At 39.1% G+C, this 21,274-nt stretch overlaps 1 protein-coding gene across 1 annotated transcript in view; it reads right to left on the bottom strand.

Moving 5' to 3' along the window:
- LOC139478500 (angiopoietin-1 receptor-like) overlaps positions 1 to 21,274 on the bottom strand; it is a 70,570-nt gene that overhangs the window by 24,733 nt on the left and 24,563 nt on the right. The window contains exon 2 of the mRNA XM_071260990.1: positions 17,966 to 18,184. Within this exon, the coding sequence (XP_071117091.1) occupies positions 17,966 to 18,184 (219 nt within the window). The remainder of the gene's footprint in view (positions 1 to 17,965; positions 18,185 to 21,274) is intronic.

Here is a 21,274-nt window from a genome sequence, read left to right as displayed (position 1 = left end):
ACCTTCTCAATGAAGCAAAGCCGCCATTGTAACGTCGGCTCACAACAACCGACCAGTGGATTCACGTAGGCATTCCCAGGTACGATACCATCTTCCCGAGGCAAGAGAGTTAACTGACTTTAAAAATCCAGTTTCCACCCTTGCTGATCTAGGCTGGAATTATTGGGCTCGATCGTAGCGCCACCAGTGGCTATTACGAGTTATGTCCCGTCTACGCCTCGCCTATGGACCAATCAGATTCCACCTCTCGTATCGCTTGCGTTTGCTTTACACAAAATGGTGGCGCCGAGTCAGGACGATCTGATGGATAATCAAGATCTATATTGTGATAAAACGGGTCTTACATCGCGAAATGCATCAAATCAAGTGAGCACCTTGATTAAAAACATGAAAAGATTTGGAAAATATCTGCTGACAACGAGTTGGCGGTGCAAATGTTTTGCAAATCCTGCAATCCCACCGAAATCTGCACAACAGTTTTCGAACCGGATTTCGATTTCGGGGCGCGATTTTGATTGGACTTTGCATAGACTCGTTAGTACAGCCAAAATGTTACTCCATAATACTAGCCTAGTTCGGCAAGGGCGGAAACTGGACTTTTATAGTCAGTTAACTCTCTTGCCTCGGGAAGATGGTACGATACTTGCTACATGTAACTTTTCTGGGCATGCGCGGAACCGCATTGTGTGGCATGTCGCAGATATGTTGGCCTAATGAACAAGACTAATATATGTAAAATCCTGCTGGGGTCCATGCAGCAGGTAGCAAAGGTACTGTAAGTCCCCATGGTCCCAAGTATGGTGATCTACCTTTAGTTTCTGGCGATCTATAGCTCTTTTTTATAATGTATTGTCCTGTCTAGTGATGTATTTTTATGGTTCCATGCTAGTTTTAAATAATAATCTGTGAAAAGTCTAGTTATTTTACTGTCCCTTGTAGACAGGTTTTTTATAGTTTACATGTATTTATTATTTATATATTTTGAAAGTCACGATATGGCTGAAATATTGCCGATGTGACTTAAAATCTTAACTCACTCACTCAGTCACATATATGTAAATGGAAATAATTGTATTCCCAGGTCAACATCAATCAGTTGTATATAGATATACAGTGCAGTATTGACAGTGTTGAAGACTTTAGCAATTAATAACGTTCTATGTGTTGTTGTAAAGACAATATATGTAACAAATAACAACAAATTGATATATTTTAGTGATGTAATTATTCTTGCATGTAAGCTACATACCCATGCTTCCCGTAAAAGGCGACAATGCTTGTCGTAAAGTGCGACTGGCGGGATCGGGTGGTCGGGCTCGCTGCCTTGGTTGATGCATGTCATCGATCCCAATTGCGTGGATCGATGCTCATGATATTAATTGCTGGATTGTCTAGTCCAGATTCGATTATTTACAGACCGCCGTCATATAGCTGGAATATTACTGAGTGCGGCGTTAAACAACAAACCAACCATCTATAGCCAGTATTTGCATTGTAGGCCAATACATTACTGAATATCGTATATAACTTACATGTGTTTATTTCTACAAATGGACAGAGTGATCCATCCAGAAAATATATTTATCATTTCAAGTTTCCTTTCTGGTCACTAGAACCAATTTTGAAATGCATTCTAAATGTAATACCTACTTCATCGACATTTTTAATAACGTCACAGTTTGCATTGACGGTCAAGCACATTTAAACAATGTACTCTCTTTAGACAACTCAACAGGAAATGCGTTAGAAATTTTTCAATCTGAAGTAACACGATATACAGCTTTTCTTATGAGCGTAAGGTCGGTCACATGACCGGGAAATTGACGTTCATAAGTGTATGAGTGAGTGAGCATTGTTTTACACCGCTTTTAGCACTATCCAAGCAAAATCACGGCGGATGACACAAGAAATGGGCTTAACACATTGTACCCCTGCGGGAAATCGAACCCGGGTCTTCGGAGTGACGAGCGAACGCGTTATCCCCCAGGCTAAACCCACCGCCCCAATAAGTGTATGAACGACACAATTTGACGCTCTTGCGTTTTTCACCAGACCGTATTATAGAATGATGTACAATCTGACGGAGGACTACGTACACATTCCTGGGGGAACCCCTGGGAATTCCCTGGCACGAATACATACAGAAGCGTTGTTTCCGATCATTTAGACCCTTTAATTTTGAGCTCCGCGTTTTAGCATACATTGAGAAACGTCAGGATTGACTGCGGGATCGTTCACCAATATCCTCGCTACGATCCATCATCGTGACTACAACGACCTATCGTAGTATCGACTCGATCAGTGCATGGACAGTGACTACCTTCAGTCATCTATGAATTTTCCTTAGTATCTATTTGACACATCTTTATAATCAACTTTCAATGATCTGCACGTTGATCAATTCTGAACACATGTAACCACCACAGGTTCAGCTTGGGAGATCTCTCCCGTAAAGTTTATCGTGTATCATTTTAAGATGACGGTGTGTTTGCCCTGTGAACTTGTGGATAGGATAAGCTAAGAAGGGACTTTTTGTATGTTTAATTCACCCAAGGAAGGAATGAGTGAGTGAGTGAGTGAGTGAGTGAGTGAGTGAGTTCAAATTTAAAGTCACATCGGCAATATTTCAGCCATATAGTGACTAAATCAAGTTATAATAGACAAATACATACATATAGACTATAAACTCTGTCGACAAAGGACAGTAAAAGAACTAGAGTATCACAGCTATAAATATAAAACTAGTAAGTAACTATAAAATTTTGACTAATCAGTACGATACATTATAAAAGTTGGCTAGAGATCACCAGCAACCAGAGTTAGGCCACCATACAAGGGACCATGGGGACTTACGGTGTGCATCTGCTTCCTGCATGGTACCCCAGCAGGATTTACACCATCCCTCTGGCTACTGGTGATTGAATGAGTGAATCATAACGTTACCATCACTGGTGAGATATCCAGGGTCTATGTTGTATTTACGGTCATACGGAGCAATAGAATCACGTGAATTAATTAACTGTTTAGACAATGCTTCGAAACTTAACAACGACCACGCATGGACAGTCCGCCGTTTTTTTTGTTTTCTGCAAACTGTTTGACATAAATTGTCCAAGGCAACATCTTTTTTCAAAACTCAACCCGTTAACTCCAGAGAATAATGAGTCTCGATTATCTGCAATGGGGCGTTCAAGGCAAAATAGCGAAGAACATTATATGAATGGATCAATGAAAATCAGTTATGACACCATGTTCGCGAAATGGGTATGCGTGTCGTGCTTTACCAATCACTCAATTTGCAATACAATGTAAATCTGTCTTTGTTGCCGAACGCCTCTCACTGAAATATCACTGTATTTGATAGTAAATGATAAAATGATAGTGTGTACATTGTTTTAGTGAGGAATTTACGCATGATATATTAAAAAGGAAAATATTAGTTTTGGTTTGTTTGTTTAATTTTTAAAGTGTCATTTTCATTTAAACAGCCGTAAGACCTTTTGTGAATTCAAATCATTTCCGTAACATGTTAAACCCACAATAAGTAACTATATCAAAAGTTGTGCTTCGGAATTGAGCAATGCATGTTAGCTTGCTGCGTGTCCTATAGTTAGTTCCTGAGATATTGTAATACATAAACGTGCGACTCCGTTTAGTGGTAGATTAAATAGCAGAAGGAACTATAAGGTGGGATAAAAGAGAAGATTCGAGTGGACGGTGGTTAGTAGATAGGTAGAGAGGGGGCAGGCGGGAATGCGGGTTGTAATTAAGAGGCACTCGTGAAGAGCAACCTCCTCGTGGTGAGTGCTGGGTAGCGCTAATAGCTCTTCCCCCATGTGGAACCGGGGCAGAATGTTTCCACAGCACCCCATTGCTGGTCGTAAAAGGCGACCGAATTGGGCAACCTGTTTGCCGTGGGTTGTGCCCCTGTGTCGGCGGAGGACGGTAGTCTGGTGGTTGAGGGAACTGGTTCCAGGAATAGTGTTCCTTTGCCCAATACACCACTTCGACCCTTACTTCACCTAGACGGGTGGTAGAATTGGCCCGATTCTATCAATCGGCTGGTCATGTCGAGCCCTGTGCATGGAAAACCTATCTCAGAAATATCATATTAAAAACTTGTTTATCGTGAAATATGATATCATTATTGATGCGAATATATATTTTGCCTAGAAGAGTATTTGCACAAAATTTGTATTCAAATTCCCTTTATACTTTAGGTCTTGACAAATTGTTTATGTAACAAAATTTGGTTTCTTTGATTGACAAATAATTCACATGCCTGGAGTCGTATGCCTAGAAGGCGGTGGCTCATGGGCCAATCTGGTGGATTAATTAATTTTCAATTAATTCTTCTGCTTGAGTATACCATCTCAGTATTCTTGGTGCTGCCAGTTGGAGATCCACTGGTGTTAAGCATCGTCTTTATGACACTCCGTGGTGGGAGAGGAGCTCGCGTGATTAACCATATACAAAATCAACATGCCACAATCCAAAAAAACAAAATGTTCGCTGGATGATTCCTCAGACGAGGAAAATACTATTTTGAAGAATTCTTCAAACAACTGTTGGTCTCGATTTTTAGTGGTTACTGCTTCTGATGGTACACCCTCGAAGCTTAACCCATTTGCAATTTTTAAGGCAATTTATGGCATTGCTGGTGATGTTCAGGATGTCAAGAAAATTAGATCTGGATTTCTGCTGGTGGAATGCAAAACCCAAAAACAATCTTCGATCTTGCAAGCTGCTAAGCAGTTGGTTTCCACACCTGCTCTGAATTCTCACCACAAAACTCTAAATTCAAGCAAAGGCATTGTCAGAGACAGGGATCGGTGTCTCTGTGATATGACAGAAAATGAAATAGCCGCCGAATTACAAGATCAGGGAGTCACAAATGTAAAACGTTTTGCTTACAAAGGAGATGACACGATTTTTCAGTCAAATACTTATCTCATGATGTTTTCAAAACCAACTCCTCCTAGAAACATTAAAGCAGGATATGTCAACATTGAAGTGGGCAAGTATATTCCAAACTCACTTCTATGTTACAAGTGCCAGCAGTTTGGGCATTGTGCTCAATCATGCAAAAATCGCAAGATCTCCCATCAATGTGGAGAACATGACCACGGAACTGATGACAAATGTAGAAAATAACCTAACTGTGCGAATTGCTCTGGAAATCATGTGGCCTCCTCATAGACCTGTCCACAGTTCAAACTTCAACTCCAGATTGTTCAATTAAAACATGAGAAGAACATCACGTTCCCTGAAGCAAAAGGTTTAATCAAGGCTACTACCTCTCCAAGTACAGCTGTATCCTACTCGGCAGCTGTCTCACGCGTACCTTCATTATAAGTCATGTCTGTGTAGAGCCAGACTGACATTACTTGGGTTTTTGCAGACAACTATTCTTTGTTACAGTCCAGTGCATCTTCACAAACAGATGAAGCACCTGTGTCAACATCATCAGTAGCAACAACACCACCGGTAACAAAGCCATCTCCTGTTGTAAAAAGTGCAAACAAAAACGTTGATTACTCACAAAAATCAGATCGTGTACCAAAGGGTCACCGTAACCCTATTCAAATTTATAACAGATATCAAACCTTGGAGGACATGGATATCACTCCTCACCCAATGGGCGCAACAGAAGTAAGTCGCCTCGCAATGGTAGACGTAGATCTCCTGTTCATCCACCAGTAACTTGAAAATTATGAATCCACTGATTCAGTGGAATTGCAGAGGTCTGAGGACCAATTTTAATTAATTACATTTATTTTTTCAAGATTTTAACCCCTCGGCAATCTGTCTTCAGGAGACATATCTCAAACAGACTGACAACTTTGATTTACGTCGGTATAGTTCCTACAACTCCTTTTCTCCACCAGGTGTTAAAGCTACTGGAGGATCTTCTGTTTTGGTGAAGCAGGGAGTGATCCACAGCCCTGTTTCACTTCATACCAATCTACAAGCTGTTGCAGTCCGACTGACTTTGCACATAACATTAACTCTGTGCTCTCTATATATTTACCCTTCTTCTGCGCTTCAGTAATCAGACTTTCAATCACTATATGACCAGCTCCCAAAGCCCTGCGTGATCATGGGTGATTTAAACGGACATAACCCATTCTGGGGAAGTGTTGCCGTTAACCCTAAAGGTAAGGTCCTTGAAGATTATTTCCGATAACAACTTGTGCATTTTCAATGATGGATCAAGTACATACACTACTACCTAAAAGTTCATTCCCCTAACACGCGTTGAGAACGCGTGTAACACGCATGTGCCACGCGTGTAACACGGGACCGGGTTCCAGTTGAAGTTGACAAATTTATCAAATGAATAGTGAGATAAAACAAAACAGTGAGATGTGAAATTTGAGTTAATGAGCGGCCATTGAGCTGTGTTCACCAGACCGTAAATACAAGGTCGGCCCGTCTTAATTAGTGTTCGGTTGTTAGACTTTTATGGCATGAACCATTCCACTAGGGTCCAGTCTAGCCATTGTGGCTAGCCGACAGTAGAACAGTAGTGAATTTAGATGCGAGTTTATTGCTAGGGGAACCCCAGTGTTGACACGATTGTCGCGGGTTGGTAAATGTTCGCCATTAAGGAAATATGTCCCATTTCCCCACACCCCAATTTCTGTTTTGTATTTTGAAAGAATAAATAAAAGAAGGTTTTGTGTGGGACACTTTTATACTAATTATAAGAGGATGTTGTAAATGAATATGAACAGCCATGCTGTCTGACTGTTGATAGAATTTGAGATCTTCACAATCACCGGGTGTGACCATGTAGACAGAATCTCGTTAGGGTTTGTGATTTTTACATTTGCCCAATGACCATAGTGAGTATTGCTGGGGATACCAAACGTAACAGTTTATTATTAGAGGTTGTGAGTACCTATACCACGTAGATAGGATATCTTAAGGATTTTAATCCTTCTTTGAGAGGCATTTAGAAGTTGGAGTACTACGTTAGGATAAGATTTATGGGTGACTTTAATCCTTTCTTTCTCTGTGGGTAATCCTTTCACGTTGATTGGAGGAAGTCACTCAACCAGGTCATGACAGGTCGTGATTTTAATCACTAACTACTGTGAGCGTTTTGGGCATGACATCTTTTCTTGTATAAACATAGAAACGATGCTCACTCACTCACTGTTAATGTTCTGCAGTTTGCTGGCAAAGTGGGGATAAACCTCAGTGTCAAAGACGATCAAACTTAGTTCGAATCCTTGTTTATATGTGACATCTCCCAAATGGGGACATTTTCATAAACTTGGCAAGTGATGATGAATTTTAATATTAATATTATTATAGTTTATGAAATTGTTAATAAAACTTTAATAAAATTGTGCTTCACTCTCACGAAAAATATATTGTCTGTGAGTAAATTTATATGTCACGTTACATCGGCATTTTTCAGTGATATTGGGACTACATAAAACATGGCTGGTTTTACATTTCTGATACAGGTGCTTGACTGACTGAGTAGTTCATGATCAATTAGATATGTTTAAATCAGTCAAGTTTGCAACAATAGATGAATAAGTTGATACATTTGGACCGCAGTTACCGATTAACAACTTAAGACATAGAGACAGGGAGGAGATATATAACCAAACCTATGGTCCTGTTGAGACAGTTGACAGTTAGAACGTTGGATGAAATGACAGTAACTAATTTGAACATTCCCCAGTAATATCATAAAATACATCATAACTCATAACAGTCCGAGAGACAGCTTCCAGCCATATACTAGTATTGAAGGGACAATCGCTTTTGACAGTTTAAAAATAAACTCACCTTAAGGTGCTCGGCAAGTCACAACTGACCTCCCCGAATATGTTTTTTAGGTTTGACAGCAACTATGCTTGTGGATTTCAGAGATAGACATGTTTTGTTAGCTAGATGTTCTTACAATAAGCGAAAATGTCTCAAAAGTCAACCCCCCAAAAAATGTATAAGTTTACAGCCTATTCTAATAAAGTTAAGGGGGTTGGGGTTTGGCTGGGTTGGGGTTTGGCTGGGTGGGAGTGGGTGATAAAAATATTTTCAATAATATGGAAAAGTTTGGGCCGGGGGGGGGGGGGGGGGGGGGGGGGGGGGTTAAGCGTGGGAAGGCACGGCGTCGGCTGGCGATCGTGTGTGTCTAGAAGTCTAGCGGCGGTATCCTTGTAGTAGTCTCTTGGTCAGCTTCTCATCCTGGGGGTCGAGATTCTGGTAGAGACTCTTGGCAAGGAGGGCGGCGGTATTGGCGACGAAGTGGTTTGAGTTCGGTACGCCACTACTCTGGAAGAAGTGGTACAAGTCTGTGTAGTTTGTGATGTCGTACTCGATGTCCTATCCCCCCTTCTTGTGCACCATGACGAAAGGGACTCCTTGTTTGGCGTAGAGATGTTCCTTTGGGGTTTTGATCTGGTCAACCTTGAGATCCGGCCAGGCCTTGTAGTGGTTGATCGGAATGTCTGACTTTTCCACTAGTAAATAAAGTTCTTTGGTATGACCTCTTTTATCCCTGCTGACGTTATCCTAATGTTCAATTTCAGTCTGCCTCACCAAGCGTAAGAAAGCATTGTACATGTTCTGATAAACCACACTGATGCAATTAAGCAAATGAATATTTGCTGTGGGCAAATACCTATTTTCTATATATATTTGTGGATATGAAGCATTCTAGTTAATTGTGGATACACTGGGCAGACAGAATTGTGTTTATTTCCAGGCCATCCTGATCGTCGTTTACTACTATAAGGTGTATGGTTGGAGGCAAGATCAAAGGCGCCGCACAGCATTTATTAGATAACAGACGGGGTCGTCCGGTTCGCTTTGAACAACCACCCCACCCTGTCTGTAGGAGTTATATAATCAGTGCGCAAATAACTGTGTCAAGTCCACTGCCGGGCTGATGCGGTGTCAGTGTCAGCGATGAACATGAATGCTCAAATTATAGACCTGTAGCACTCACAAGTTGCTTAGCCAAAATATTTGAAAAGTGTATATTCAATTCTCTGATAACAGCAAATATAACCTTAGAAATAGATTCAACATACAAACAATCAAATGTAGAACACAGACCTATGCTTAATCATTTCTTCTGGATATGATCAACCTGCGGAACCCTCTATCCGATGAAGTAACTAATGCACGCTCATTAAAAGAAATCAAATCCTTAATTAATCGTTCTGATGCAATTATTAATAATTTTGACTTCAAATATTTTCATAGATCATGCCAAATTGTCCACTGTCGCCTTAGGCTCGGCTGCAGTGACTTAAACGCTGATAAGTTTAGACGACATGTATCAGACAAACCAGACTGCACTTGTGGATATCACCTTGAAGATGCAATTCACTTTTTCTATAAATGTCAAAAAATACGATAATATCAGAAACACTGTGTATTTCTGCACACATGGGTATGGTCTAAAAATGATATTACATGGCAGTAGTTAAGCAGTTCTACAAACATGACTCTTCTTAAATCAGTTCACGACATCATTGTCAAAAGCAAAAGGTTTGAGTAGCTTATTTTTATGCATGTAGTAAAGGAAAACTGCATTACCTTATTTCACAGACACCATTTGCTTCAGTGTATTGGCTTCGTGTATTTCATTTGTGCATTTTGTATGTTTATGTTCAGCACTCTCTTATATATATCCAGCTGTTGTTAAGTTGTTACCTGGAGAGGTATTACATAAGCAAGTTTTGCTTGTTTACCGATCCAGATTTCTTTTGAAATAAAAATACGTTTAAGCCAACACAGCTAACTCTAAAACACATGATTGTAAACTATTCAAAAAGGGGCACTAATCTCTGGCTTCTTCTCGGTTGTCGGACTCAAACTCAAACTCATTTATTCTTAGAATAACATGACATACAATTATCTACAATTTTTATTATGTACAATTTAACAAAGATAATAAAAATAGGATACGTGGATACTAATACAATTTACCAATTGTACTGTACACATTGTTAAGGAATTTAGATAGGCCTTTTAGATTTCTTACACTGTTAGTGGTCATAATTTTCTTAAATGTTTGGAAACTTAAGATATTGCTTATTTAAGAGTTCATATCGCCGTTGGTGAAAAGCTTCACATCGGAATAAATAATGCAATTCATCTCCCACAGCGATAGAATCACAGAGTGGACACTGGCTGTCTTCCCTGGGAATGTTCAGCCATCGACCAGTTTCAACTGGTAATCCTTGGTTAGAAAGTTCTGACTTTTAGTATTGGGAGAAATATTGATTTTGAGAGCAGTAGATATTTCTCAAATGAAGGTTGATTCTTCAGGTAATACGACCTTTGGATTTCCGCTTGAGCTTACTAGCTGCCGTGAGTGAATTTGCTCGTTAACGCAACCGAGCGTGACAAGAGACTGGGCTACCAGTCTGCAAGGACAGCTAAATAAACTTACGCATTTTTGAAAACTGATTGGTTACCCGTGATCTATGAAGATTTCGACAAAGGGCGCATGGTAATTAATTTCTTCAGCCTAAACAAACAGACAAGTAACGGCGAAAGCTCATCGGATGTCGTTATTTGGAAATACCCCTGATGGTTACAGTTTAATAATAAAAAAGTATCCCTGAGTGAAAGCATTTGTGGATTTCGGATTGCGTGGATGATACAATTACTACTCCCATCCATATTTTCTGGTATAACCCTACACTTGTGTATTTGTCGTAATTCACTTGCTGCTCAGTTAATGAATTTATAACATGTATACTTAGTTGTAGCACCACTCAGATTACCCGATGAAGGTTCAAATTTGGTGTTTCTTGTACCTTGGGTAATTATTCAATTTAAATCCAGGTTTGAAGTGAGGTGGAATGTGAATTATGTGATATGCACGTGGCAGCCCAGCAAGAGATGTATGGTCAGTTGCTTTACTTTTTTTGTAAATCAACTGATCATTCCCAGACATCAAAGGATCAACAGGAAATACGTTGATTGATTAATTACTGTTATCTTGCACAGTGGATATGTCAAAAGTAAGTGTTTACATGTGAAGGTAGGTTTACTAAACCTAGGGAATACACTCATATCATGGCGGGAAGTACAGATGTAAAAACAACATACTTTGTTCAAAGGGTAACCGATAATACACTGACTGGTTGTTCATTGTTATCTAACTCAATGTATGTTTTTAAGAACCGTGGATATTATAAAAAATAGTTGTCACGTGGGCTTTCTCAGCTAACTTTGCACCTATGTGAAACAATTGAAACAAACTAAGTGATCAGTTAAGAAACAAACACGGGTTATAATATTCGATACATTTAAATAACGTTTAAAAACGATATATTTAAATATTTTAATATATTTCATATATATTCTAAATATTGTTTCCAAATAATTATTATTAAAGTATTTGATTCTCACATAGACATTTGACATCGAAAAAGTATTTTTGTACAGCTGCAGACGCAATGGATATCGTTCCTTTATGTTGATATTCCCGGATACATTATAACTTTGGTAGGTTGTAATAATGATATTTGCATTTTGTTTTCATTCATTCGCTGCAGCTTTGAACAGAATGATTCTTGTTCCTTTCCGTTTGGTTCGGAAGTTTTTCGATAGACGTTGTTTTCACAAGTATTTTCTTTTGTAAGCGTGTATATGTTACAGTCAATGTGTAAAATATGATTCACTCAGGCAATTTATTAAATATCTAAATATTTCAGTCATTTTACAAATTGACTGAATAATCCATTCATTTATTTAACCGACTGACTAAAAATGATAAAGACGATCAAAAGAGCTTAACACATCACAATATATTAATTATGCTAAGAAAAGAAGCCAAACAATACAGAACTGTACTTGGTGATGATATCAAATATTTGGAATTCGTTATCATATTAATAAAGATGGACATATTTTTGAGTTAATTTGTAAAATAAACTGAATATTTAGGCGTTTAATAAACTTCCTTAGTGAAATCTGTTTACATTTTGAATGTAAACATATACACACGGTAAAATAAGCAATGTTCAGATGAAATATTTACTTTGTTTTGCAAGTCAAAATAGTGTACACGAAGATCGCACAATTACCAAGCAAGTGACTTATCAAAATTGCATCACCATTACCGATGCTCCCCACAAATATACCTACATTTCCAAAACTGTATGTCATTTTTGTTGATCAATGTGACCATACGTCCTTCTACTATCAATAAAAATTCGCTTACGAATGGCGAGCACAGGTCGCGAACAAGTCTAGATTTCTGCTATATCATCCGGGTACTCGCTGGGAAAATACAGTAATGCATAGGTAACAACTACTCCCGCGGAATTGCTTTAGATCAGTGCTCCTTTTACGTTGAAATACTATATATTGTGAATGCCAAAATGATGTATCAAGGATCAAGTAGAAGATGCATTGACCGTAGCGCTGGGAGTTTATTCAACAGACCCGTGAAAATAACACTGCTGTATCTTATTATTTACTTTAGATGACGCAGTCAAAGCTCACTTCTCCTGGCGGCCATTATCGAACGGCCAGCTAAAACACAACCCCGCGCTTACGTCTACAGGTCTCTTCCTGTAGTACGGTAATTAGTATTCTCTCCCTCAAGTGTATCCTCAATGATATAACCCACCCTCATTAATTTCATGCTGCTCTTTTCCAGCCTCACGGATATGGAGCTGAGATAAAGAGTCCAAGTCATCATAAATTAATTAGGGTCCAATAAAAACAATGCGCCTCCAAACCTCATACATATTATCACTGAAAGTCGTACTACAGACGGTTAATGTCAAATCACAATTAAAGCATTTCAATTGCAATAACATGTTACAGGACCATGTATTCTCTTAACACCATCGGATTTAGAAGCAATGGTCGTATAAAACAAGACAGATCTATTTAATCACAACAGTATTCATGTTATTCCCACAAATTCACATAAAGAAAGGAGACATTAGCAAATACATGTGTATTATCATTTTTCTTCAGGATAACAAAATTTTCTCTCCTTGTTACCACCTCCAGGTTCTGCTTAACACGGATCCTCCTTTGGTCAAAAGTTTGTTCCCCCTCTAATGAGTGTGTCACGCGTTGCACACGAGTGGCGGACGGGGTGCACACCCGTGTGCAACGCGTTGCACACGGGTATCACACGCGTGACCAACCCCGATGCACACTGGTTGCGTAACGCGTTGCCCATGCGTGTAAGGGGAATGAACTTCTAGGCAGCAGTGTATGTAGATCCTGCTACTGGTACCTATTCTGCATTAGATCTATCCTTAACAGATTCCAATATCTGAAACGAATTTACATGGTCGGTTCACAATGACTTGTGTGGAAGCGATCATTTCCCTTCCATCCTAACAGTAAATAATCCATCTGATGTTCCACCCACATCAAGGTTGAACTTTACCAATGTCAACTGGCCTTCCTTTCAGGAACTCTGTACTGATAGGTTGAAGGCTGCTGTGTTCAGGAATGCAACTGATCCTATTAGGCTGTTTTCTGATATTTTAAACGATATTGCCGACATAACCATTCCAAAGTCCTCTGCAAATCCACACATTCGAAAACCATGGTTTGATAAAGAATGCAAGTCTTGGAGGAATTATGTCTCTAAAATTAATTCTCGCACGCCTATATCCAAGGTGTGGAACATGATTGCAAAAGTTAAAGGCAAAGGTTCAAAATCGAGTGTTCACCATCTCAAAGACGGTGACCATCTGTTAACGCTGGCCAAACACTCTTCATCTTCCAACTACGATCCTAAGTTTAAAAATTATCAGAAACAACAGGAAAAGAAGAGGGTTGATTTTACTTCTCAAAATGGAGAAGATTATAATGAGGTATTTTCGCTCCACAAGCTAAATACTGCCTTAGGTCAAGCCCACGATACTGCAACGGGAGATGATAATATTCATTATCAGCTCCTGAGGTATTTGCCTTATTCATATTTAGAGACGCTGCTTGATATATTTGATCAGATCTGGACGTCAGGAAATTTTCCGCCTTTGTGGCGTAATGCAATAGTTGATCCCATACCTAAACCTGGTAGGGACCATACTGATGCATCAAATTATCGACCAATATCACTAACCAGCTGTGTGTGCAAAACCATTGAGCGAATGGTAAACAATCGACTGGTGTGGTACTTGGAAACTAATAATCTTATAAGTAACATACAATGTGGTTTCCGTCAGAATAGAAGTACCATTGACCATCTGGTGCCTTTAGAATCCTTTGTCAAAAATGCAATTGTCAATAATCAGCATGCAGTATCAATCTTTTATGATTTAGAAAAAGCGTATGATACCACTTGGAAGCATGGTATTTTAAAAGATCTACATAATTTGGGGTTAAGAGGCCGTCTGCCTCAATTTATATCCCAATTTTTAACAGACTGACAATTTCAGGTTCGTGTGGGTGCCGCCCTTTCTGACCATTATAATTAGGATCAGGGAGTCCCACAAGGTAGTATTTGGTCTGTTACTCTGTTTAGTATAAAGATTGATAGTCTGTCAAAGGTTTTAAATGATTCCAATGATGGTTCAACTTTTTGTTGATGATTTTAATATTTCATGTCGTGGAAAAAATATGCGTACCATCGAGAGACAGTTGCAGCGATGTCTTAATAAAATCGAAAAATGGTGTCTCGAACATGGTTTTAGGTTTTCAAAAGCTAAGACCAATTGTATTCATTTTTGTAGGAAATACAAACACCACAAAGATCCAGAGCTCTTTTTACATGACACTCCTAACAAGGTTGTAGAAGAGGCCAAGTTCCTGGGTCTCATTTTTCGATCAACATTTAACTTTTAAGCCGCATATTAACTATCTTAAAACTAAATGCCTGAAGGCTCTAGATTTGTTGAAAGTTGTTGCCAACACAAAGTGGGGAGGTGATCAGTCAACCCTCCTCCACTTGTATAGGTCTCTCATCCGCTCTAAATTAGATTATGGCTCCATCGTTTATGGTGGAGCCTGTAAAAGCAATTTACAAAAATTAGATTCAATTCACCATCAGGGTCTAAGACTATGTCTTGGCGCATTCCGAACGTCTCCTGTGGATAGCTTATATGTAGAAGCTGATGAACCATCGTTGAAGCAACGGTGTATCAAATTATCGCTTCAATACATTACAAAATTGCGTTCAAACCCGTTAAACCCTGCATATAACTGTATATTTCAACCCCTTTACGAAGAACTTTTTCAAAGTAAACCTAAGTGGTCCCACCACTAGGCATACGAATCAAACCCCACATAACAGCTGCCAATATTGATTTAGATAATATTTCTCCTTTCAGGGCAAAGCAATATTAACTGCTGTGGAATATATCCAAAAACAGTCCAGCTGTAAACGTTTCATGATCTTTTCAGATTCATTATCATGTCTACAGACAATCAAATCTAGCTCTTCACATCATCCATTCATATTAGATATTTTAGAATTATATAATGACCTTGCTACTGGCCAATACGACATCGTCTTTTGCTGGTTGCCCAGTCATGTTGGAATCACGGGTAACACTGTGGCTGATGCTGCAGCAAAGGCAGCTCTCAACAAATCTGTGACACCACTTCTATCATACAGTGACTATAAACCTGTTAATAGATGCTATATCAAAGACCTAATGCAGAAGAAGTGGGACGCTCAAGTGGGTACAAATAAATTACATGCAATAAAAGCAAATATCGGTTATACTTACTTGGGTTGTCAGTCCAGATTTGAAGAGGTCATTATGCGACGATGTCGTATTGGCCATTCGCGTTATACTCATGAGTATTTGTTGAAAGGTGAAGATCCTCCATTTTGTGTCCCTTGTGATGAAAGAATGTCTTGATCGACTGTATCGATTTTTCCATCACAAGGGATAGCTATTTCAAGGTTTCTTCCATAAAGGATCTTTTTACTGTAAGTTCTCGTTTAATTCTTGGGTTTTTAAAAGAAATAGAATAGATTGATAAATTTTGATATGTATTGTGAAAAGGATGTGATTTTAATTTGGTAGAATGAACTAATAACTTAGATTGTTGGTGGCTGTACCTTCAAAGGGGCTTAAAGTAACGTAAAATAATTGTCCCCCGGAGAAGGTATGTAAGTTCCATTTCAGTCAAAGTATTTTTCATTTTCCATGTTTTTAATCGTAGAATTCTTGTTGTTTTTTAATGATTTGGCTTAAACTTACCGATAATCACCAGTAGCCAGAGTGATGGTGTAAATCCTGCTGGGTTACCATGTAGGTAGCAGAAGTATCGTAAGTCCCCATGGTACCTAGTATGGTGACCTACCTTTGGTTATTGGTGATCTATAGCCCATTTTATTGTGTACTGTTCTGAATTGTTCTGAAATTTATTATGATACGCTAGTTTTAAATCTACATCAGTGATAGTCTAGTGATTTTACTGTCCTTTGTCGACAGATTTTAATGTCTATATGTATTAATATATAACTTGATTTAGTCACTATATGGCTGAATTATTGCCGCTGTGACTTTAAATATTAACTCACTCACTATTCACTCACTGTAATTAAGTGAGTGAGTATGGTTTTACGCTGCTTTTAGCAATATTCCAGCAATATCACGGCGGGCACTGTAATTAAGACTTCATAAATATAATGTAAGGCATTCCCATTTACTGTTGAATTTCAGGCTGATTTCGAAATAAATAATATTTTGTAATATTAAAAGAATACCTAAATATAATTGTAAGATGCGTCACATGTAAATCAGTACAAATGTATTGCTTTATGATAAGGAAGATAGGGTTTCCGTTTCCGTTTAGTATCCTACAAACTCAGATTCACACACCCACCACAATCTCTAATTGCATTAAAAACAATCCCTGTAGAGTACCAAATCAAAATTCAAAATGTGTCTCTCTCTGAAACTAAATTATCACTCATTGGTAACTGGCAATGGACCATGGGCAAACGGGAGGCCGGGGTAAATTAGCACTGATAGGTACAAGAATAGAAATAGCAAAAGGAAGCCACTGACAAACTGGCACCGATAAAGATCAAAGCAATAAGTCCCAGGCACTTGGCAGATAGGTCATGGTCACGGTTCATGGCGGGATGGTGTCTCCTGATGTCAATGGCTCCTTTTAGTTTTCTTTGTTGCCAGTTGATGGTAGACAGGACTATCAGCGCTAATTACTGTGAAGTGTTGGCTTCAATTGTCTATTGCTAATCACCTATCAGCGCCAATTATCTGGTGGCTTCCCTTGTTAAGTTTCAACCTTTTGTATTCTTATTATTTTTGTTGTCCTTACATGTACATATATATGCTCTCTGCCTCACGGCATTCATTTACCTGATGAAGTAGTAAGCATATGCCCTGAAACGTTGTGTTCCTCACAATAGTGAGTGAGTTTGGTTTTACGCCGCTTTTAGCAATATTCCAGCAATATCACGGTGGAGGACACAAGAAATGGGCTTCATACATTGTCGGGAATCGAACCCGGGTCTTCGGCGTGACGAGCGAACGTTTTAACCACTAGGCTACCCAACCGCCCGTTCCTCATTATAAAGAAGTTGACATCCATAAATTCTCTTTCTTACCATCAATGATTGTAACAAACTTAATGCCATTATTGCAATTCGCACATCCAGGGAAATATTTTGTATAATATATGTTTGTAATATTTAAGGATATTGACATTGTCACAAAGTCAATATTTCGCTAAATATTATCATAATAATCAAATATTACATGTGCGTCAATATGTTTCAACAAATTTGAGAAGAACTTTTGAGAAGAATAAGGCAGACAAGTAGACCCATATATAAATCCATTTGATGGTTCACAATTACAATCTAGATTAAACAAAAATATTATCGCAGAAATATATTGGTTACATACTCCAATTTTTAACAAATGAGTGTCAACTATTTACGGTAGTCATGCTATATTATGTAGTGTCTATATAGCTTTATTACTACTTCCACCATAATTACATTATATCTAAGAATACTTACAGTCAGTCCTGAAGTAGATTGTAACCTGTGCTGACTCTACTTCTTTCTGTAGATCCACCTTCCACCAGGCTGTACTTTCATTAACCGCGGTGTGGGCTGAATATGAAAAACTGTTTGCGGTAGTCACTCCATCTACAGCATTACTGGCCGGCAGATGTACAAAAGTAGATGCTTTACTCACCCATGCTGGTTTGTACAGGGCGACATTTTGCCAGGTACCTATAACAGTAGTGGACAATTTCATTAGGTTTGAAATCATTACTAAAGTACTCAAATATGGACGAATAGCGCAAAAACAATCAAGATTAAGATTCACTCAACTTGGCAGGTAGTGTGGTAGAACATAACGACATGGCACAATGCTTATGATATACTTGAAATTGTTCAATGGAACTTTCTTGAAATATATGGAAACTGTTTCTGTCGCTTTTATATCCAAATGACGTGTATTAGGAAAATCATCTGTTTGAAGATGTTACAGACTGATCCCTGCATCTGCTTTCAAGCAGAGAGCTTGATAGTTGTGACTTACTGATACTGTCGAAGACAGCATGAAAATACCGATGTCTGTGGAAATTTTGCATGAGTATCTGCCATTGCGTAACCAACGTGAATGAGAAATTGGTGAAAGAATGAAGCAGGTGCAGTTCATCTTGCAACAAGTGGCTATAAATTGCCTTTGCCTTCGACAATAATGCAACAGTCAGCTTGATTTCAAATTTTGTTATTTAAGCTATGTGGCGATATGACAAAGTTATCTTCGTTCGTTAACTGTGTTTAATTAACCACTGTAGGTATAGCTGTGTACAAGAGTGTACCTGATGCCATGTGACATCTTCTTCTGATGAAACTTCTGTAACAAATGTTGATTCATGGCCTCGATGTCTGGTTGTGGAAGGTGTTAATGGCCTGCCACTCAAGATAAACCCTTTTGTTGTTTCAAAAGCAGTTAAAGCTAATGTGGTGATGTTAAGAATGTCAATCGTTTACGGTCAGGTTCTCTACTAATAGAATGTGCCACGAGACAACAGTCTCTAAATCTGCTCAAGGCACATCATCTTGCAGATACTGAGATTGTTGTCTCAGAACACAAGTCACTAAATTCATGCAGAGGCATTGTTCGTGATAGAGCTAAATGTCTGTCTGACATGAACTGAAATCTCAAGGGGTGTCATCAGTCAAACGATTCACCAGAAAAGATAATGACAGAGTGGTAAAAACTAACACTAATCTTTTCTGTTTTGCACTTTCAAAACTTCCAACAAACATCACAGCTGGATATTTAAGCATCGGGGTGGATATGTATATACCAACTCCCCTCCATTGTTTCAAGTGTCAACCACATGTCATATTCCAAGACATGTCCAACATTTGCGTGAGAATCAAATATTGTTAAAATCAAATACACCAATAATATTTCTTTCTCTGATGCCAAGAAATTGGTAGCAGACCAGGCTCCAACTACTCCATTTTCGAAACCATACTCTGTCGCAGTCTCTTCTTCTATCTAAGGCACTCGTGAAGAGCAACCTCCTCATGGTGAGTGCTGGGTAACGCAAATAGCTCTTCCCCCGTGTGGAACCGGGGTAGAATATTTCCACAGCACCCCATTGCTGGTCGTAAAAGGTGACCAAATTGGGCAACCTGTTTGCCGTGGGTTGCGACCTGTGTCGGTGGAGGACGGGATTCTGGTGGTTGAGGGCACTGGAGCCAGGAACCGGTGTTCCTTTTGCCCAACACACCACTTCGACTCTTACTTCGCCTAGACGGGTGGTAGAATTGGCCCGATTCTATCAATCGGCTGGTCATGCCATGCCCTGTGCATGGAAAACCTATCTCAGAAATATCATATTAAAAACTTGTTTATCGTGAAATATGATATCATTATTGATGCGAATATATATTTTGCCTAGAAGAGTCCTATGCCAGAAGGCGGTGGCTCATGGGCCAATCTGGTGATACGGACCTCTGAAATCTGTGGTTCTTGGGAATTTTGTCATGGGCCAAACCAGCCTGACATTACTTCTTTTAGTCTTCATAGCTTTTCATGTCTTTATTTCTGGAGTATAGCATTCCTGTAGCCCTGGTGTTGCAGCCTGGCTTCCACTGTGACACCGTCCTTGTTGACACTCGATGGCGGGAGGGGAGCAGGGATGTCGAATCTTCTTTCTTTCATCATGTCTAACCCACAATCCGCTGGTTCTCGTTCAAAAACTAAACGACGACATGTAGATACAGATGCTGCTTCATCAGAGGATGAAAATATTGTTCACAATCCTGATTCATGGCCACGATTTCTGGTTGTGGAAGGATTAGATGGCAACCCACTCAAGGTTAACCCTTTCATCATTTCAAAGGCAATAGAGGGAATTTGTGGTGACGTCAAAATGTCACTCGTCTTCGTAGTGGTTCCTTATTGGTGGAATGTGCTAGGAGACAACAATCTATTAATCTGCTCAATGCACATTACTTTGCAAATACAGAGATTGTTGTCTCTGAGCACAAATCACTCAATTCGTGCAAGGGTATTGTCAGAGATCGTTCCAAATGTCTGTCAGACATGTCCGAGGAGTTAAACGATTCACCAGAAAAGAACATGACAACATCATTAAAACACATACTTATCTTTTCACATTTGCTCTTTCTACACTTCCAAAATCTCTCAAAGCCGGCTATTTCAACCTGGGAGTGGATATTTTTGTACCAAGTCCACTCCGTTGCTTCAAATGTCAGCAATTTGGTCATGGTGCCAGATTCTGTAGAAACTCTCCAGTGTGTTCCCGTTGCAGTGAGAAACATGACAGCACTGACTGCACAAATGTTATTAAGTGTGCAAACTGCAACGGTGAGCACATGTCATCTTCCAAATTATGCCCGAAGTTTGAAAGAGAAAGCAAAATTAATACAATTAAATACACAAATAACATCTTTTTTTCAGATGCTAAGAAATTGGTTGCAGAACTGTCACCTCCACATCCTTCCTCGAAATCGTATTCTGCCACAGTGTCCTCTTCTATCAGCAAAGTAGATACTGGCTGTCAGACAGCGATATCCTGGATCTCAGACAAACAAACCCTTTTGTTTCCAATTGGTGAAGAATCTGCTTCTTCTGAAACACAGACCGAGATTCATTTGAACCCTCTGCCTGAGACACAAAAAGACCCTCTACCTGAAACACAACCAGAGCCACACCAGAAAGCCAATCTGTCAAAAAGTGAAAAAAAGTTAAGAAAAAAAGAATTAAGGGCACTGAAACATGTTGCGGTACCAGTGCCTTTGACAACCCCAGTAGAGGTTCATAATCTGTAT

Source organism: Haliotis cracherodii, unplaced genomic scaffold (assembly GCF_022045235.1).
Source record: "Haliotis cracherodii isolate W230 unplaced genomic scaffold, xgHalCrac1.p SCAF_4, whole genome shotgun sequence".
Classification (NCBI taxonomy): domain Eukaryota; kingdom Metazoa; phylum Mollusca; class Gastropoda; order Lepetellida; family Haliotidae; genus Haliotis; species Haliotis cracherodii.
The sequence above is the reverse complement of the archived record's forward strand: the minus strand, read 5'-3'. Positions and strand labels throughout refer to the sequence as shown.